General features: G+C 41.9%; 1 protein-coding gene across 2 annotated transcripts in view; it reads left to right on the forward strand.

Moving 5' to 3' along the window:
- Positions 1–22,243, forward strand: part of LOC149241745 (Cation efflux family protein) — a 291,670-nt gene that overhangs the window by 87,539 nt on the left and 181,888 nt on the right. For both annotated transcript variants that reach the window (XR_016246595.1, XM_089374049.1), the window contains exons 3-7: positions 3,568–3,700; positions 4,129–4,184; positions 5,108–5,222; positions 5,418–5,475; positions 5,592–5,710. Coding sequence is in view for 1 of the 2 variants with exons in the window: in XM_089374049.1 (XP_089230175.1) it covers positions 3,568–3,700; positions 4,129–4,184; positions 5,108–5,222; positions 5,418–5,475; positions 5,592–5,710 (481 nt within the window). In the remaining variant the exon portion in view is untranslated. The remainder of the gene's footprint in view (positions 1–3,567; positions 3,701–4,128; positions 4,185–5,107; positions 5,223–5,417; positions 5,476–5,591; positions 5,711–22,243) is intronic.

Here is a 22,243-nt window from a genome sequence, read left to right on the forward strand (position 1 = left end):
CTCACATAGTGCCTGCGTCTGCATTTCGAGCTTGTAGAGGGTGACGCAGTACTTGAGAGGAGCTCATGCAGTGATTGCGTCAGCTCTCTGGGCCAGTGCAGAGCCTGAAAGGCTCAAATTAGTCAGTTGCTGAGGTTGGAGGAGCAAAGCAGATTCGATCAGTGGAGCTGGTGGGACACTGTCGCTGTTGGTGCAAACAGTGTTTGTGGAGACAAAGCCGAGGTAGAGGGAGTCACTGCCTTGACAGATTTCAAGCCAAAGAAATCTAGATCCGGGTTGCAGCGGCAAAGGAGGATTGGAGAGGAGTGATTCGGCATTTGGCTGGAGGATTGGAGAGAAGGAAATCAAGACTCAGAGAGAGTCTAGAGGAGCTTGTTCCTTAGAGGATTTCTAGCGCCGAAGAAATCTAGATCCGAGTCTTGCTGGATTAACAATAGGAGAGGGAGAAGAGAATTAGTTCTATATTTGTTGAGCGGAGATGGCAGTCAATGGATTGAGGGATTAGGATAAATTGGATGGAGCATCCAATTTTGTCATCTGGAAGGCCAGGACCCTGGCAGTCCTAGACAAAAATCGCATCAAGGACTATGCCTTGAAGGCAGTTGCTGTTTCGGTCAACGCTAATCCGCTGAATAAGTACGAGGAGGCCCAGGGGAAGGCTAAATGCATGATTCTAGACAGGGTCAAAGATTATGTGGTCCCACACATTGCTGAGAAGGAAACAGTAAGGGAGATGTGGGAGACGCTGACCACCTTGTACTAGGGGACTTCCGTTCAACGAAAGATTCTATTGGAGAATCAACTGAGACAATACTAGATTTAGAAAGGAGAAGAGATTGATCCCTTCCTTCTCAGGTTGCAAGGGATTCGAGACCAACTGACTTCCGTGGGGTCTACACCAGATCCTGAGTTCATGGTCAAGATTGCCCTAAATGTAGTCACCAAAAACTGGGAGACATTTGTCCAGAGTATCTTGGGCAGAACTTCTCTCCCCAATTGGGAGGAAATGTGGGTAGCTCTTTGACAGGAAGAGATCAGGAGGTTGACCAAGGTAGGAAGTAGTGACAAAGGATCCCGGGGCAAGAAGGAGGAGGAAACTCTCGCATCATCAGGACAACATGGGTAGCAGAAAAGGAAGAAAACAGATATATCCAAGGTGAGATGCTTCAGGTGTGGTGAACTAGGACATTTCGCCACTCAGTGCCCCCTGAAGAAGGGCAAGGAAGAGGCTTCTGACTCGAAGGCTGCTCCAACGAAAGCTGACACGGAGGATGATGACGAGGATTGTGCCATGAGTGCTCATGCACCTTTGGAGAAGAGTTGGGGCGATATCGAGTTGTAGTCGTGAGGACTACATAGGGGCAGGATTCTTGAGGTGGCCAAACTCTTGGATCACATATCGGCTACGGGAGCCCTTAATGACAGTAGTAGAATGACGAGAGTCAATTGGTGCGAGGGATGATGGAGCAATAGTGGCAGAGCTAGAGTGCCAGAGTCTGAAGCAACGCAATGGAGGTTGTAGTAGTGCGGGAGGCACAAAGTAGATTGCAGCAACGTAGTAGCAGGAAAGGGACAACACAGATTAGTAGCAGAGGTAGCTTCAACATCATGAGTTATCCACACTGACTAGTATGTCGGCTTTTGGGTGGCTTTTCAATTGCCTACTTCTCAACAATTGAGTTGCAGTGCTATGGGCAACATGATGCAGCATTTTGAGAGGGAGTTGTAGTACAGATGTAGTAGTGACAGTGGCAGAGTCATTGGCAGTAGTACAGGATGCAACAATGTAGTGGATGAAGGGCAGCAGGCCAAGCATCAACAACACAGAGGACCGATGCAGTGGATCAGTGTAATACTTCTATTGAGAAGTATTCCTAGAGCACATTCCTTGCTAAGAGGGAGTGTTGATTTTGGGTAGCATCGAATGTGCTCTAGCTCTAAAATTTTGTGGAGGGGTTAGAACACATGAGATCTCCAAGACCCAAAAATCGTTTGGAGAAATTCTGCCCGGATGAGGATTTATTAAAATAATTAATATTTTTAATGGGTTCCTAAGTCTAAAATTAAGAAAATAAAAATATTAATGGGTATTAATGAGAATATGGGTGAGAATAAGAATATGGGTGAGAAACTTCTAAGTGACGAGGATCAAGTCTGTTTTAATCTTAACCTTTGATTAGGGACTTAATCTCGGTTGTTGATTCATCAACAGGAAAAGTATAAGAGGAGACTTGAGTTTCAGTTGGAGATACACCAAGTTGATCAATCAGTTCAATTTTTCTGGGGCGAGGTTTGCTGAGAAAGTCAAACAGGTGATCTGAGTTGCAGTAGAGGGGCATGGATAGTTGGGTTTGGAGGATCTTCCCCGGGACCCCGAATACTCAGCAGAGAGAGGCAATGATACACCAAAGGAGGCAACACAGACGAAGGGAGGTTGACGTTGGGCCAGGAGGGCCCACACATTGCTTGACGCAGTGCCAATGTAGGGGAAGAGCTGCCCTCCTACAGAAGTCCGAATTCTAGTCGGGGAGCAGCAGGATCAGTCGAGAAGGCTGACGTCAGAGCTCCAGGAGGTAGAGGAGGCAGCGCAGAGCTGACACAGTGTCTCAGAGTGCTCCACATAGGCCCACGTAGCTACTGCGAAGGGGCAGCGCAATTATAGCCAGGGATAGTCAGTCTAGTTGCTGGATCAGAGGGATTTTGCCGGGTGAAGTGAGGTAATCTCACTTAGGTTTCTGCCAATATATTTTATCTCTGTAACTGGATAGCTGAGAGGGCATCCAGAGTTGTATTCAGAACTACTGCTTAATAATAGAAAACCCTCAGAGCTGCTGCACCGGTTTTCCCGCATTGGGTTTTTCCGGGGACGTTTGTCCAAAAATAACGGTGTCCCTTGTGTGTTTGTCTCATATCTATTTCAGTTTATGATCTGTATGTCAGTGTAGTTTGCAGTAGTGTTTTTCATTAGTGTTTAAATAATTAAATAACTTGTTGAATGTAAAAACAAGTAGGAGATGATAAACCAGTGATTGCAGTAGGATTTCTGATGTGTAGATTCAGAAATTTTCGCAGGTGATCCTCATGGGAAATCCTGGTTACGTGTGCAAGTTGTGGGGGTGAGAATTGGTGTTATGTGATTCATTTTACTGGTCAATCACATTTCCTCGCCCCTATGAGCACCCCTTGATGCAATTAGTGCTAAGTGGACTTCTCAAATCGTGAGAAATTTGCTATTAGTAAATGATTGTCATGTGATATTGGTCCTATATTAATGACTTTCAATATGCAGTTAATCCAGAAAAAATGCTATCTCATAATGTTGGACTGTGCAAGCCCCCCTTATTCTTATGCTAGTCCTGTGATTCGTTCTTTGGCTATTCACCTTTTCAGTTTCCTGAGGATTCTTATAATGTTGATTTTAAATATGGATTAACCTAGTTCACTTTTTTGATATTGTTAAAACATTATATGATTGATATTACTAGAAGTTAACGTGGTCTCAAACCGCATTTTGAATTTTGAATTATTTAATTTTGCACCTTGCTAACATTGCAATGTCAACTACAGTCAAAGGGCAGTTGTTACTGCACTGTGGTGCAACTTCCTGGTTTTCTCTCTGAAATGTGGAGTATGGCTAATGACAGCAAGTCATGTAATGCTTGCTGAGGTTGTGCACTCTGCGGCGGATTTTGCAAATCAGGTAATCAGTAAAAGCCTATATAAGTCTGCTTGCTGGAAGTTGTTCTATCTGGATATCTTTCTTCTAAACAGAAATGTTGCAGTGGAATACTTTTGATATTTTGTGTGCCTTGAGATTCTGCATGACTGTAAGTAAATCACAGTAAAGAACTCATATTTTTCACGTTCCCTCATGGAAGCTTTGAATGTATTTGCCATCACAATATTTTTCACGATCATTTGGCTTTACATTTGTTCTCCAATTATTTTGAAAGCAAATCTACTTCTGTGGATGACAGAATCTTGTCATCAACATAGGAAAATGAATGTTTGCAAAAATTATATAATTCGAGAAGAATAAATGATATACGGAAATTTCACTTGTTCATGTTTGTTCATAATTATTATTCTGCTCAATGAACATTTGGAAGTATTTGGGTTGTATTGCAGGCACTTCTTGCTTATGGTCTTAATAGCTCAAGACGTGCTCCAGATGCTCTTCACCCGTGAGTACATTCTGACATTCTGTGCATTTCAAAGGGATGGTGCCTGAATCCAGTTATTTCTGTAACAGAGAGCTACCAAAAAGCTCTTCAAGTAAACATAGATGTTTGCAATGAGTGAAGCTTGGGAGAGATGTTGGTGTAACATGTATGGACACTAGTAAATAAATGGAAAAAATTGACATTCAACCTTTAATGCTAAAAAAACAAAAGAGCTTAAATGAGAAAAAAAACATTTTTAAAAGAATAAACTAGCTTAGATTCATCTTTACCCAGAATCTTTTAAGCATGGGGAAGTTGGTGCATTGGTTTTATTAAATCCCACTTGGTGCCTCATAAATCTGGGGTCAAGATAGATCTATGCCAGTTCTATGGAATTTTAGAGGAGTTTTTGGATGTCTTGGTAAGGCATGCTAGAAGTTTTTGAAAGGCTGATTTTGAGAGATCGATAGAGTTTGTTAACGTCCACCCCACTTGCAGCCACAATTGGCCAGTTGTACTGGGAGAAACACAACATACAGAGAAAAGAAAAAACTTAGATATACCTTAAGATCTGGAAATGAAATCTGAACACAGAACACAGATGATTATCACTTTTTACTAATTTATTCTGGATTTTCTTTCTCTTCATTTTGAAGATTCCTCTCTTGACACTCAAGAAAGCAACGTTCAGTCTAATAGATTAAGGTTCATATGTTTCATCAAGAAATTTCTCAAGGTGAAACCCAGTCAAACCCCCTAGAAATTTTTCACATTGTGGAAGGCAGCCAATGGTGTAAGGATTACTATAGTTTGGACCAAGGGTAAGTGGGTTTCTGATTATAGTGAATGCGAGTTATACTAAATAGATGTCAATTGCTTCATGTTCATGGTTGTATCCTATTCATACAGTTGATTCAGCTATGGTTATCTTAATGCATTTGCAGTTATGGCTATTCAAAGGAGCGGTTTGTCTGGTCATTGATTTCTGCTGTTGGAATTTTCTGCCTTGGTGCTGGAGCTACCATTGTTCATGGAATACAAAATTTATGGATTGCACAGGTATGCTCATCTTTAAAGTTGCTCCTCACAAAGGATGTTAAATGATAAATATATTTGTATCAAGCAACATTTTAAAATTCAGTTCTAATAGATCTTTTATGAATGCCTTTTAAGCATTTAAAGATTTTATGGTTTACCCGATTTTAGGCATAATGCTAGGTGTTCACTGCTCATTAATGCTGTTATTGTGTTCAGCCCCCAACAAACATTTTCTATGCAGCTTTAGTGATTGGTGGCTCATGTCTCTTGGAAGGTACTGATTTTGCCTGATTGATGTCCGTTGACTTTTCTGATATATTGCAATTAAGAGCAGTGCACTTAAAATCTTCATTATACTAGAACTAATTTGTTAAATTGGACATCATTCAGGAGTTTCACTTATTGTAGCGGTACGTGCTGTGCGGAAAGGTGCTGCAGCTGAAGGAATGACTATTCGTGACTATGTATGGCGTGGTCATGACCCAACTGCTGTGGCAGTCATGATGGAGGTATTATTGCTGAAGGCTGCAACATGGAGAAGAGATTATTTAATTGGAACCTTAATATAGTGTAGCCATCTTAATGGTGATTAGATTTTTGAGTTTGTCTTGTTATGGCATTGTTTCAAGTTTTTGGTCTCACAACTATTCTTTTGAATATTCTCTTAAAAAAAATAATTTCTAACTAAAAAGCAGAGATATATCAACTTCTAAAAGATTTACAATCAATCCAAGAAAGTTGGGTCGCTGAGTTTCTTGTATAGGTTACAAGCAACCTGTCTATAATGTACACATTTACTGCAGCTATACCTATTGGGTGATTACACTTACAACAACACGATACCCCGGCTAGCTTGAACTCAGTTCTTTGAACTTCCCATCTGACTGAAGATTTTGCTGAAAAATATTCTTGGTGTTAAATGTTTTTCTTCTTGGCATAGAGGATGGTGTCAAAGGCTCAATGCCCCTCATACTATAGAAAAACAGTGATTCCCTTTCGGGATTATCCTCCAAAATTAGAGCCCTAATGAGAGTGCTATCTTTCTTTTGCGTTTTCTTTTTGACTTCAGTCCAATTCCCACCTATTCGATTTGAGAAAGGAGACTACGCAGCTCAATGAATTTTTGGGGGTTTCCCAAATGGTGTTGGGGATCACTACCTTCCATAATATCCGAAGGGTCTTTTGACATTTTACACATTCTACATTCGATATGGTGTGGATGTCGATACATATACGGGAGACAAAATTCTGTTCGACCACTACATTGATTACTTTAAATCACTTTTTTTACAATGTCTTTATTACAAGGTGACTTTATTACACTCCTAATAAATCATATTACCATTATGATACATTTAAACTCTAACACCCTCCCTTAATGGTGATATGGAAAACAAATGTTTGTCCTAGATTGCAAATTTATCTGATTCAACATCTCAAAGATGTATAAAGCCTGCCTCTCAAATGCACCCCAGAAATCAGGTTTTTGAAGTTGTCACAGTGAGAAATAATGCTGATTGTGTTACATGTAACCAGCATGGATGATGGTGTCTAAAACATCTCACCGATTGCTTGATCAACCATAGCCATTTGAAGTCAATGTGCACAGAAAATTTTAGTCTATATACAATGGATGCAGAGTTTATTTCACCTTGTAAAGTATATCTCCTTCCACAGCTAGGTATAGAACTGTCGCAAAATTCATGAATCAAGCCTTTGAAGCCTGGTATAATCTGTAAAGAATCTCAACCACACCTACAACCTGCACTTCCTGTGGATGATCCACAACCTCCTGTGGATGATCCACAACCTCCTGTGATTGATCACTTTCCATGCCTGATCATGTGGTTCCCATTACATCCATTCACTGTTCATATTCCTTTTGTACAATTGGGACTAATCTAGATATGTCTCGCTCCTTTGGATCCACTTCATTATCTAGTTCTTGACCTCATCAAGCCCGTCACTGGAGTGTGGGAGCTCATATTTCTTCACATCTTCAAGCGTTCTAGCTTTTTTCCATAACTGGACTCTGTGAGTTGCCATTGCTTATCCTTCTGTGTTTGTCTACCTTGTAGAACTGATGATATTTTTCAGCCTCAAAGCAGTCATAACCATCTTATTTGCGTTTGGATCCAAAAATATTTATTCTTTTGCTTCGTTAATGTGTCCATCAAGTGAGAACTTCCTACTTGTGGCATTATCAAATGTGATATTCAAAACCTTGGCTTACCTTAGGTTTCCAATATCCATCTGGAAATGACTTTCGCTGCAACATCTTCTTTGCCATGGCCATAACTTTATTACTCTGCCTTTAACCAACACCTCTTTGCCTCAGAATTACTTCTTTCTTACAGAAACAGCATATATATCAAACAGTTCCTTCTTTCTTACAAAATTCAGCAAACATATCAAACAAATATCCACTATAGAAGTGTAGAACACTTATCTTCCTACCAGATTTTGTCTTAAACTGTTAAATTTCCATGAAATTCTGCAACGACTTAGATGAATAACTGAAAACTGAAAACTAGTTTACTTTCACCAAGATACAGAATTTCCTAAGAATTCATAAGAAGTGGAATAAAAACACCAGAGATATAAAAACACATCACACAAATTGACACACATGTTTTCTCAGGAACCCAATAGGGAAAACCTGCTATCTTTGTTATGGTATTTTATTGATTGTTCTTGAGCAATTGGATTTATTACAAAGCAATCTTTCTCTCTGAGAAAACGATCTGTTTTTTTTCACAAATCTCAGCTGATACAATTGATCTCGGTTTGCCTTGATCACTGCTTGATCTCGGCCCTCTAGCACACAACTATTCCTGTTGTCATTCATTGCAAAATTTGTTTTCAGCTGTCAAAAGGGTGCAAAAGAGCAGAAAATTTGCAGCCATCTCCAAAACCATAGAAGCTCTCAAAGGTAAATCTGACCCTCTCCATTGGATAGTGCTCGGAATAAGCTTTCCAATGGTATATGGAACTCCTCAAATGGAACCCGGAATCAGAAGATATGGCTTGTTAAAGTTGAGGGTTTTGTCACTGTTGAAATATAGGAAAAGAGCATATCGGAGGTCTGGGAGCATCTCGCAAATCGCAAATCGGAGGATCAGGGAGCATGGCAAGATAGAGTATACTAGCGATCTGCGATCGCTGATATCGGAGATCGGTGGTCCAAGGCAGCGATGAGGCAATAAAAAGGTTTGTGGTGAAATCAACGATCAATGATATCGCAAATTGGCGATCGGGGGTTTCAGAGTACACTGCAAATAGCAGAAGTATTTCATCGATTAGCGATTAGCAATCAGGCATATCGGCAGGGTGAATCGATGATCATAATTCTTAACATCATGACCTATCAGCGCTTTGTGCATTAAGGTTCCAGAATTTTGCACCCGCCGTGGTCCAAATTTTGTGATTCCACTTTGGTTCTATGAAGCTTGTGTTGATTTGGGGTAGCATCGAATGTGCTCTAGCCACGAAAATTGGTGGAGAGGCTAAAGCACATGAGATCTCCAATACCCATAAATGGTTTGAGCAAATTATAAACAGTTTGGGAGATATTAAAATAATTAATATTTTTAATGGAGTCCCTAAGTCTAAACTTAGAGAAAATAAAATATTAATGTGAATTAATATAAAACTGTGTTAGAAGGGTCCAAAAGTCATAGATCAAGCCAGAGTTAATCTTAGCCGTTGATTAGGGACTTAATCTTGGTCGTTGAATTGTCAACGAGAAAAGTATAAAAAGAGGCTTGAGGGTCACTTGGAGAACACACTAAGTTGATTAAGAATTCGATTATCTGGGGCAAGGCTTGTTGAGAAAATCGAAGGAGTGATCAGAGTTGCAGCTGAGGGGCAGTGAATACAGAAGTAGAGAGGCGGAGAGGGTACCGGGAGCATCAATGCAAAAGCCTAGAGAGAGGGACGTAGAGCCAGCTAGAGGCCACGTAGAGCTAGTCAGGGCCCATGCAGAGGCAGCCAGGAGCAGCGCAGTGCCTGAGGAGAGCCAGCATGGGTGACATAGAGGCTCCAGAGGTTGACGCAGGGCTAGTTGGGCTGACGCAGGGCTAGTTGGGCTGACGCTGGGCCAGAGAGGCTGACGCAGTCCTTGGGGGCAGACGCTGGGAGATTTCGTGGGGCAGATTGGCGCTGAGAGCTATGGGTTTATTCATCCGGGGTTTTCAGCCAGAATATCTGTTTGCGACTGAGAGGTACTACTGCCAAGGGCATTCTCTGTTGGGTGAGCCATTTCTGGCACCTAGATTATATTCTGAAGCTGCTTAATAATAAAACCCTTAGATAGCTGCACCGGTTTTCCCGCATTGGGTTTTTCCGGGGACATTAGTCCAAAAATAACGGTGTCACTTGTGTGCTTGTTTTTCCTTCAGTTGATGATCTGTATGTGTTGAGACTGTACTTGTATTTATTTTCAGTATTTACATGGTATATAACTTGTTAATTAACATAAGTAGGAAATAAATCAGAGAGTACAGGAAGGATTTCTAGCTGTTAGACTTAGAAATTCCAACAACTTGTTCATGGGGGACTGGAGCTATATATTGCTGAATGAAAATGGACTGGTGAATGGGACCCATTTTGAAGATTAATGAAACTCTTTGGTGATTCCAATCATAGCAATGCGCAGTATGTTTTCCCCTCTGTAAATCTCATTTCATATATGTTTTTCTTTCTCTGAAATAGTGTGGTGAAGCTGTAGGAAGAAGCTCAACTAAATTTCATGACATCAAGGAGAGAAGTTGATCAAGTAGCTGAAGGACCCACAAAGAAAAAGTTGTTGATATATAGAAGAGTCCCTAGCTAAGAGGGAGCTCTGACAAGTCCCTGATCAAGAGGGAGTTTGAATTAAGATCACCCCTGATTACAAAGGAGTGACAATTGTGTTTTTCCATGTCATGTGTCATGCACTAGACCAGGACTAACAACCGTAAGTCTAGATGAAGGCCATGAATGGAAATGTAGACACATGATAGACACAACATTCTTGTCTTCACTTGGGAAGAAAGAATGGGAGGATTGGGTAATCATCTAGCATCCGATACTCTTTGAGGATGTGTAGGGCATCCAAGATAAGAGTAGGCAAGAGGATCGATATTCTTTAAGAGCTAGGAACCCAAGATAAGAATAGTCCTAGATGTTGATTTGGGGTAGCATCAGATGTGCTCTAGCCATGAAAATTGGTCGAGAGACTAAAGAGCATGAGATCTCCAAAACCCAGAAATCGTTTTGGAAAATTCCTTCCGGATGAAAAGTTATTAAAATAATTAATATTTTTAATGAGGTCCTCAGTCTAAACGTAGGAAAATAAAAATATTAATGGGTATTAATAAAAATAAGGATGAGAAGCTTCTAAGAGACGAAGATCAAGGCTATTTTAATCTTAGTCATTGATTAGGGACTTAATCTCGGTTGTTGATTCATCAACATGAAAAGTATAAGAGAAGACTTGAGGGTCAGTTGGAGATATACTGAGGGAGACTAGTCAGTTTGATTTCTGGAGCGAGGTTTGTTGAGAAATTCGAACTAGAGGTCTGGATTGCAGCAAGAGGTAGCGAGTACGAAACAGAGAGGCAGGAACAATACCAGAAGATCAACGCAGAAATTAGAGAGGTAGACACAGAGGCAGCAGGACTGCACAGTCACTGGAAGGCCTACGAGGGTGACGTAGAGAGGCCCAGTGCTGATGCAGAGAGGCAGGAGCTGACGCAGAGGGTCTGGGAGTTGCGCAGAGGCTAGCAAGTCTGACGCTGAGTCTGGGGGAGGTGCTGGAGAATTTATCTCTGTTGGGTAAGCCAGTTTGGCACCCAATTGTACTCAAGAATAGTTGATTAATAAAATCCTCCTCTGCTGCACCGGTTTTCTCGCATTGGGTTTTTCCGAGGACATTTGTCCAAAATATTTGTGTTGATGTGTTTGATTATTGTGCATGTATTTGTTTCTGTATTATGGTGTGATGTCTGCAGCAAAATTTATTTTAATGTTTACTGAAGGGTTTTCGTAAATAACTTATTGGAAAATAAGTAGGTAAAATAAATCAGTTGTTGCAGTGATAGAATTTTCACATGGTATCAGAGGAGGTAATTAGAGATAGGAAGGGAAAATCAATTATGGGTCGAGACCATGATGCAGAGGCATCTACGTCAGGAGACTCCCACAAATTTTTAGAAAATCGCACAAGAGACAGTGATTTCGATTTCTCTATGTTGGCTTTCAGATTGGAAGAAGAAGTTGCTTGTGTGACAAGCTCTGCATCATCAGAGGTGTTAGGGTCCAACCCTAACCCCCTTATTTATGTAATAGGGTCGAGTCATAGTTATAGTTAAGTAAAGAGTCAATAAAGTCCATATTAATAATTGTAAGTGGTTGACCCACATTTAAAGAAGGGACCACAGTTAGTTGCAAATGGGCCATGGTATTAGATAGATGGTATTAATAAGAACCATGGTATTGCATGTATGAATCCTATAAAAGATAGAGACTCCCCTCGAGGAGTGTCATGCCTTATTTTGTAATTGAGCTCAACTCTATTGGAGGTTGCCCCCTCGAAGAGGCAAGGGAACATTGCTTTCCTTTTTGAATAATAAAACACATGCTGTTATTTCTTATTGTTCTGTGTTCTGGGTATATTTCTTCGCATATTTGGTATTCTGGTATCTTCTCGCAGGTGAAGAGCATAACAAGTGGTATCATAGCACTTTCTAGGGCCGATGGGATCTCCATTTGTAGCAGATTTTTTTTTTTTGCTAGACATATTCCGACGTCTTTAAACCACGAGATCTATTGTTGAGCACATAAACCTGCAGATTTGGGGAGGCATGCACGCAGGAAATACAAGAGGTAGTCACGCTTGTTGGACTCCCTTGTAACCCCTGTGGGTACCCCTTCGAGTAGTAGCGCATTAAACAGAACCGCGCACGGACTGTCTTCCAAGTACCCTCTGGGTATATCGGAAGCCCCCTAGGCTCTCTTGAAACTTCGCCATAGATAAACTGTCGGCCATCTTGCTGCTACAGTACACTGAGAACAACACTCGGGGAGATTACTCGCGCGTACGATAGGGTAGTCGGGTTGTACGGCTAAGGGTACAGTTGATCCTCCTTGGTTAGTGCCCTGAAAGATTGGGCTGAGTACTACTGTCAGACCCTTATGTATATTGCGATTTGTAGCACCTAACACTCCTTGAGACCATAGTTCCCTTGTCTCTCTCTAGATCAAGCATCATCTTTGCCAGATCAGATCTAGCAGGTGGGGTCCTGTCGCAGCCGCAACAATCAGTTCCGCCATTCAGATCTCTCAGATCCGCCATTCAGATCTATCAGATCCGCCAATCAGATCTATCAGATCCGCCATACAGATCTAGCCGTTGGGTTCTGTAGCAGTCACCACAATCAGATCTATCAAATCCGCCATACAGATCTAGCCGTTGGGTTCTATAGCAGTCGCCACAATCAGATCTGCCATTCAGATCTAGTAGCAAGGGTTCAATCACTGCCACATTCCTACTCATACTCTGCAGTTGAGGGTTCGTCGATAGATCTGACTATTTGTGTGGGCCCCTATACCTGGGCGTGATTCTCGCAAGACATTGGGCAGAATTTACTTTTCTGGGATTCGGCTATTGCAGTATTCCTAAGCGAGGAGTAAAACTCCTTTCGGAGTAAGTCTGAGACCCTCCCGAGACGCTTATAGGAGACTTAGCCCATAAGAATCAGGTCGACGAGCTGAGCAAGGTGGTACCATTCACTTGTTAGCGTCAAAAATTTCGGGTGGTCCCAAATTTTATTTATTTTTTTCGTAGTAACGATAAGTGCACTGGATCGGTGCATGGTACAAACCAGAGCTCAAGCTATGGCCAATGAGAAGATCGACACCCTTGAACAAAAGTTGGACGCATTAATGACGACGATCCAGACCTTAGCTGACACAATCACAAAGGGCAAGTCGGGGGAACAATCGGAGGCATATGCTTTTAATGAAAACATTGAGGGCGAGTCTAGCCATTCTCTTCACCTCTTTGGAAACCACCAATAGTCCCAGCCGCGACCACCCAAGCTGGACATGTATAAATTTGATGGCTCTCATCCGGCCACATGGCTAGCACAAATGGAGCAATATTTCACATTGAATCACATCAGAGATGATGCGACTCAGCTAAGTGTGGGTAGCATGTACTTGGACAACGAAAGATGGCAATGGTGGCAGTGGCATCAATGTTGCTATGGAAGGCCCGTGACTTGGCAGGTATTCTCAAAAGCCCTTACGGATCGCTTCAACCATGAATCTAATTTTTTGGGTCGTCTTACTAAGCTCTGACAGACAGGAACAATGCAAGAATATATTACAGCCTTTGAAGCCTTAGCCTTCCGCACAGGAGGTCTACGAGATGAGTTCTACTTGGAATGTTTTGTTAGCGGTCTCAAAGAAGCCATACAAGCCCACGTCCGACTGCAACACCCAATCTCATGGTTGGATGCTTGCAAGATAGCTCATGAAGTAGAACGCGCGTTAGCGGCTTAGTCAACTCGTCCAAATTTCATAGCCAAGGGTCACCCCACCTAGGCTCCCAACACTACCGAAACACTTAAGGTTCAAAAGGTGTCACCAGCGGAGATGGCAGAAAGAAGAAAGTAAGGATTGTGTTACTACTGTGATGAGAAATACTCCTCGGGGCATAAATGCAAGGAACCCAAATTCTTTCAAATTGATGCTACTGATCACAGTTCATCGGAGGAAGCCCCACCATTTGAGGAACCAGAGGAGGAAGATGAGGACAACCAGCCGGACAATGCACTCCCAGCTACACCTGACGAACCAGTTATCTCGCTTCATGCTTTGGCAGGGATTTCTTCTCCCCAAACTCTCAAAATCAGAGGTTTTATTAAGCATTGCCCTGTAGTAGTCTTGATTGATAGTGGCAGTACGCATAACTTTATCCATCAAAGAGTCGTTGAAGCAGTGCATTGTTTTGTCAGAGCAGTCTCTAATTTCCAGGTCCAAATTGCTGATGGGGGGACAATGAAATGTGAAGGCCGCTGTGAAAATGTCAAACTTCAAATGGGGGATTATCAGTTAAAGACCCACATGTTTGCCATACACATGGGAGGGTGTGACATTGTCTTGGGTGCTGAATGGCTCCGCACACTCGGCCCAATCACAATGGATTTCCAGGAGTTATATATGAGCTTTAAGCAGAACAACCACACACATACCCTCCGTGGACTCCAGGCGGGTGCTCCCTCTATCATTAGCTCGCATAGGATGGAAAAATTGTTAAAAAAGGGCCACCATGGAGTTATAGCCCAATTTAATGCCATCCAAGCCTTCGAACCCACTTCTCTTCATATTCATCCTGAGATGCAACAGATCTTAAACAACCATTTGTCGGTCTTTGACAAGCCTCATGAGCTTCCACCGTCGAGAGGGGAACATGATCATAGCATTACTTTGGCCCTAGGGGCCCAACCACCAAATGTGCACCCATATAGATATCCGTTCGCCCAAAAGAATGAAATTGAAAAGATCATCAAGGAACTCTTGGAAGCATGCATCATTCGTCCTAGCATTAGTCCTTATTAATCGCTTGTGGTCATGGTGCTCAAGAAAGATGGGGAATGGCATATGTGTCCAGACTTCAAGGCCCTCAAAAAGTTGACGGTCAAAGATAAATTTCCCATCCTGGTTGTCAATGATTTGCTGGATGAACTAAATGGGGCTCAATTCTTTACTAAGCTCGAGCTTCGCTCGGGGTATCACCAAATTCACATGAAAGAAGTAGACATTCCAAAGACTGCTTTCCAAACTCATGAAGGCCATTATGAATTCCTGCTCATGCCATTTGGTCTTTGTAATACCCCATCCACTTTTCAGAGCCTCATGAACCACCTGCTCAAACCATATCTCAGAAAATTTGTCCTTGTTTTCTTTGATGACATCCTCATATACAGCCGCACCTGGGCCACACGTCTTCAGCATGTAGATCTGCTCTTGCAATTGCTCCGGAAGCATAAATTATTTGTCAAGATGTCCAAGTGCTCTTTTGGCATTGAAAAAGTTGAGTATTTGGGTCCCATTGTGGGGTGTGAAGGTGTCAAGGTGGACCCCAAAAAGATCCAGGGAATGCAGGATTGGCCTCAACCAAAGACCTTGAAGAGCTTGAGATGATTTTTGGGTCTCACGGGCTACTATTGCAAATTTGTCCGTAATTATGGTCACATTGCTAGACCCCTCACTCACCTTCTCAAGAAAAATTCATTTCTCTAGAATGATGAAGCGCAACAGGCACTTATAGCTCTCAAACATACCATGTGTTCCACTCCCGTATTAGCACTACCCGACTTCACCAAATCTTTTGTGATTGAATGTGATGCTTCAAGTACGGGTATTGGGGCGGTCTTAATGCAGGAAGGTCGACCCTGGGCCTTCACTAGCCAACAACTAAGTGGGACAAATTAGGGACAATCTACCCATGAGAAGGAGATGATGGCCATCTTACATGCAGTAGATACCTGGCGACCATACTTATTGGGGCGACGTTTCCAAATCCGCACAGACCATCAAAGCCTTAAATATTTTTTGGAGCAACGCCTATCCTCGCCACAAAAAAATAAATGGCTTGCCAAAATGTTGGGATATGATTATGAGATAATTTACAAGAAAGGGCGCGAAAATGTCGTAGTAGATGCGTTATCACGCCAATTTGAGGAGGAAAGCACCCTACTCGCAATCTCTTTTCCCATTCCAGAATGGATTGAAGAGGCTCGCAAGGAATGGTTTTCACATCCTTTGCTCTCCCAACTCATTAATAAATTGTAGGCGGATCCAAATTCCACAGCGGGCTACTCTTGGCAAGATGAGATTCTTCGCTACAAGGACAAAGTCGTGATATCACCAACATCCACCCTCAAAAGTCGCATTTTGGCGGAGTTGCACTCATCTCCCACTGCAGGCCATTCAGGCTTTCAAAAGACTTATGCTCGCACTTGATGTTCATTCTTTTGGACAGGCATGAAAAAGGACATTCTTACTTTTGTAGCTGAGTGCGACGTATGTCAGCGCTACAAAGGAGAAACAGTCAAATCCCCAGGCATGTTACAGCCATTGCCCATCCCGGTCTCAATCTAGACGGAGGTTTCTATGGACTTCATTACGAGTCTTCTGAAGTCAGGCAACAAGACAGTGATCATGGTGGTTGTGGACAAACTTTCTAAGTATGCTCATTTTTGCGCCCTACCCCACCCTTTTACACCGACTTTGGTAGCTCAATCTTTCATGGACAAGATCTTCAAATTGCATGGCATACCCACTTTCGTTGTGTTTGATCGTGACCCGATCTTCACCAGTAACTTTTGGCAGGAACTCTTCAGGCTACAAGGTACCCAACTACAACTCAATACTTCCTATCATCCCCAAACTGATGGTCAAACTGAAGCAGTCAACAAATGTCTAGAGACCTACCTTAGGTGTTTCACTTCAGAAAAGCAACATCTATGGGTATAGTGGTTACCTCTAGCCGAATGGTGGTATAACACTAACTATCATGCCACCACCAAAATGACTCCATATGAAGTAGTTTATGGTCAACTCCCTCCTTCACCTACTTCTTATATCTAGGGATGCTCGAAGGTACAAGTAGTGGATCAACTCCTACAGAACCGCACAACCATGCTGGCCCACCTCAGAGAGAATCTCCATCAAGCTCAAAACCGCATGAAGCAACAGGCAGATCAACATCATTCAGAATGCCAATTTCAAGAAGGGGATCAGGGATTTTTGAGGCTGCAACCATATAAACAAACATCATTCAAAGACAAGGGTTGTCAGAAATTATCTCCAAAATTTTACGGACTGTATCAAGTACTTCAATGCATCGGAGAAGTCGCCTACAAGCTAGCTTTGCCACCCATTGCAAAAATCGATCCAGTCTTCCATGTCTCATGCCTCAAGAAAGTGATTGGGAACCATTGCCGAATTCAAACCAATGTACCAGAATTGGAAGAAGAAGGTTCAATCTGGCTCCAACCTGAACAGGTTCTTGACACACAAGAACGACACATGCGCAACCGCACGATCAAGGAAGTCCTCGTCAAGTGGAAAGACACCTCTCCGAAAGATGCGACCTGGGAACTAGCCACTGTCCTTTAGCAGTTTATGCAGCTTTAGCCTTGAGGACAAGGCTATTCTTATGAGGGAGGGCATGTTAGGGTCCAACCCTAACCCCCTTATTTATGTAATAGGGTCGAGTCATAGTTATAGTTAACAGTGTTGTTAAAATCGCGATAAAATCGCGATTTTTATCCCAAAAAATCGCGGCATTTTTTTTATAGCGATTTTTTCCGAAAAAATCGTCAGATGCGCGGGCAGCGGGCTTTTAATAGGCAAAAACGAATTTTTTTTATGTCATTATGCTGTCGCCGCGCGGAGGAGGAGGAGAAGAGCTGAAGGGTTTTTGTCGAGTTTGGGAGCGAATCCAAGTGTTTTTAGGAGAAATCCAAGACAAGATCACCAATTTGTCCATAAAAACGGTATGTAGATTAATTTTTTTTTGTTTTGCTTCTTTAAAAACTTTGTTTTTCATTGTTTTTAAAGAATTTTTTGTAATTTTTCATTGATTTGGGATGGGTAATTTGTTATGACTATGAGAACCAATTTTTTATTTTTATTTTCTCATTTTTTTTAAACATTGTTTATGTTTTTTGAATTTTCATTGTTTTTTGGCATTTGCCATTGGCATTTGGTTGGGTAACTTGGGTTTGGAAATTGGGATTTTGGAAATAATTAACTTGTAATTTTGTAAATGCTAAATTGTAATTTGTAATCCTAAATTCCTATTTCCTAATCCTTATTTTTCCATAGGTTTGCAAATTCAAAATTCAAAAACAAACATGCCAAGGAAATTGGATCCTTTCTGGGAATATGGTGAACCTAAAGCTCCGAATGATAGACAAAACTTGAATTGCAAGTTGTGTGGAAAGGAGATATTCGGGGGGGTGTACAGGTTGAAGTTCCACCTTGCACAAATCCCTGGACGTGATGTGGGGCCCTGTACAAATACAAATCCTGAAATTATCCAAAGAGCCATGAGAGCATTGGGAGAATTAGAGCACACTAGAGAGGCCAAAGAAGAACTCAAAAGGCAACTAAAAAGGTCAGCTGAAGGAAGTGGGCCAAGTGGCACTGGTTCTATTGCAGCGTCAGTCAATCCGGTAGCTGCATCATCATTTTTTGTTCTTCGAACCACACCTGGTTCACAACCAACTATCGGTTCAATGCTAAAAAGAACTGAAAAAGAACAAGCTGATAGGTTGATGGCAAAATTTCTCCTCTGGAGTGATATTCCTTTCAGCATTGTAAGGAATAATCCATTTTTCCAACCTGCTGTTGATGCTATTGCCAGTGTTGGCCCAGGGTACAAAATCCCTTCTCTTCATGATTTCAGAGGCCGGATTCTTCAAGAGGAAAAGCGTGACTGCACCCAAAGATTGGAGGATTTTAGGGCATCATGGGCACAAACAGGATGCACTGTTATGTCAGATGGTTGGACTGACCAAAAGGGGAGAACCCTTATAAACTTCTTGGTTAGTTGTCCCAAGGGGACTATGTTTATCAAATCTATTGATGCAACTCATCAAATCAAAGATGCAAGAACTTTATGTGATTTGCTGGATGTGTTTATTTTGGAGGTGGGTGCAAAAAATGTTGTCCAAGTCATAACGGACAATGTTGCAAATTATGTTGCTGCTGGTAGAATGCTTATGGACAGGCATCCTACTTTATTTTGGACACCTTGTGCTGCCCATTGTATTGATTTGATGTTAGAGGACATAGGGAAAATTCCCTTTGTCAAAGAGATTGTTGACTCATCAAAAAGCATCACAAAATTTATTTACAATCACACATCTGTGCTTAGCTTGATGAGAAAATGCACCAACAACAAAGAGTTGGTGTGCCCCGCCATTACACGGTTTGCGATGAGTTTCATATCTCTTCAATCCCTCTTGAATTCTATGTGGGATTTGAAGAGAATGTTTCTTTCAGAGGAGTGGCGTGCTTCGTCAATGAGCCGCAAACCAGAAGGAGAGGCCGTGTGTAGACTAGTTTCATACCAGGAAGACTTCTGGGCGGGAGTGCAAGAGGTGTGCGCTGTTACTGAACCTTTGGTAAAGGTTCTTCGGTTGGTTGATGGTGAGAAGCCCGCAATGGGCTATTTGTATGAAGCCATGGACAGGGCCAAAGAAGCCATTCGGTCCTACTATGATGATAAGGGAGATGATGAGTTTCAGAGACAACTCCTTCTATGGGAAGTCATTGATGAGCGATGGAACAACACACTCCATCGTCCCATTCATGCTGCTGGGCTTTTCCTGAACCCTGCATTTTCTTATGCATGTGGGTTTGATTTTGATGTTGAGGTCGTGGAAGGATTATTAGCCTGTGTCCAGAAGATGGTGAGATCTCCAGAACAACGTATAGAGATCTCTAGACAAATTGAGACATATAAGATGTCAGGTGGCACATTTGGCTTTGAGATGGCTGTCATTGATAGGACGATTAAAATGCCAGGTATTTTTTAGTTTGTACTTTGTAACTTTGTTTCAAATTTCATTGTCTCTTCAAATTCCATTTTTTTCTTATGTTTATTTAAAATTTTATTTGTAATTTTGTTGTAGACGCATGGTGGAAGATGTATGGTGGCAGAGTACCCCTTTTGCAAAAGCTTGCCGTACGCATCCTCAGCCAAACATGCAGCTCCTCGGGATGTGAGCGCAATTGGAGTGTATTTGAAAAAATACACAACAAGAAGCGCAATAGGTTAACACTTAAACATTTAAAATATTGCAAATTTCCAAATAAATTTTTGAATTCATTAAAGTTTTAAACAATATTTTTTTTATAATATTAATTATTAATTATTATTTCATGAACTTTGTACAGGTTGGAGTCCCATAGACTTAATGACATGGTCTATGTCTACTACAATCTTCGATTGTGGGTGAGACAACTAGAGAGGACACCTGATACGGAAGCCATCTCATTGGATGGGATTGACACCACTGCTGAATGGAGGGTTGAGACCGAGAGGCCTCTCATGGATCCCACTGATGATTGGTTAGTGCAGGATGAGGGGGAGGAGGAGGGGGAGGAGGAGGAGGAGGAGGAGGAGGAGGAGCAGGAGCAGGAGCAGTAGCAGGTGGAGGAGGAGGAGTAGGAGGAGGAGGTGACACCGCCTACCCGGGCTAGGGCTACCACTACGATGAGGGGGAGGAGGAGGGGGAGGAGGAGGAGGAGGAGCAGGAGCAGGAGCAGGTGGAGGAGGAGGAGCAGGAGGAGGAGGTGACACCGCCTACCCGGGCTAGGGCTACCACTACCACCAGTAGAGGACGTGGTCTCCGTCTACCTCAGCCTCCTGTAGCTGCTACTACTAGTTCTTCAGCTTCTAGAGCACGTCAGACTCCACTGCCATTTCCACCAGCACAGGCACCAGCTTCTACATCTAGAGGGAAAGAGAAAGCTGTGCCATTTTCTCGCAAGAGGGGCAGAGGAAATCAATAGGATTAGACTTTCATTTTATTGTATATGACATTATGACATGATGAGATACATTATCATATTTTTTGTTGATATTTTGAGGCTGAGTTGGGACTTAGGACTTACTATTCAGGACATGATTCAATGTTATGTGTGATTTTAGCGCTAGAAATGATATTAAACATCTTATATATTAGTTTTTTTATCATATTTATGTGTCAATGTATTTAACTATTTATTTTATGTTGTAGATGGTTTAGATATTAAAAAAATTGAAAAAAAATGAATATTTTTGTGCCAAACGCTTTTTTCCCGCTTTTTTCCGCTTTTGCCGATTTTTTCCGCTTTATTCCCGGCGCCGATTTAATCCCGATCACGCTTTTAACAACATTGATAGTTAAGTAAAGAGTCAATAAAGCCCATATTAATAATTGTAAGTGGTTGACCCGCATTTAAAGAAGGGACCACAGTTAGTTGCAAATGGGCCATGGTATTAGATAGATGGTATTAATAAGAACCATGGTATTGACTCATGGTATTGCATATATGAATCCTATATAAAGGATAGAGACTCCCCTCGAGGAGCGTCGTGTCGTATTTTGTAATTGAGCCCAACTCTATTGGAGGTTGCCCCCTCGAAGAGGCAAGTGAACATTGCTTTCCTTTCTAAATAATAAAATACATGCTGTTATTTCTTATTGTTCTGTGTTCTGGGTATATTTCTTCGCATATTTGGTATTCTGGTATCTTCTTGCAGGTCAAGAGCATAACAAGAGGTATGGTATATAGACATTGGAGCCTCTTGGCATATGATGGGAATCCAGGATTGTTTCTCAGATTATCAGGAGGAAAGGATGAATTTTTAGATCACCATGGGGAATAAGGCAAAGTGTACTCCAGTAGGGAAGGGTACCATATTTTTTCAAACAGAAACGGGAGAGCGGTTCCGTGCTACCAATGTGCTGCATGTCTCAGGACTGGGATGAACTTACTTTACGTATCGCAACTTCAAGGCAAGGGATATGATGTTTTCTTCATCAAGGAGAAAGTATACGTCAAACACCCGAGCTAGAAAAAGAAAGTGCAGATCGGGATCATAAGTAACAGGTTGTACAGATTACAACTAGAATCACCAATGGCACTGATAGGTAGTCATGGAGACAAGGATTTGAACAAACTATGGCACAAAAGAATGGGACATTTGCACCATGGGGCTCTAAAAATTCTCAGGAAAACTGTAGCAGGAGTTCCGGATCTTAGTACAGAACGAGATGATGTATGTAGAGGATGTGCTCTGGGAAAGTATGCCAAAGTGGCATTTCCTAGAAGTAAAAACAGGGTCAAGAGTGTACTAGGATTGATACACTCGGATATCTGCGGATCTATGTCCATTAAAGCTCTTAGTGATGCCGAATACTTCGTCACCTTCGTTGATGACCACTGAAGGAAAACTTGGATTTATTTTTTGAAAACCAGGGACGAGGTTT

This window comes from Pinus tabuliformis, chromosome 8 (genome assembly GCF_031772625.1).
Source record: "Pinus tabuliformis cultivar Carrire ecotype Pingquan chromosome 8, CPIR1, whole genome shotgun sequence".
NCBI classification, from domain to species: domain Eukaryota; kingdom Viridiplantae; phylum Streptophyta; class Pinopsida; order Pinales; family Pinaceae; genus Pinus; species Pinus tabuliformis.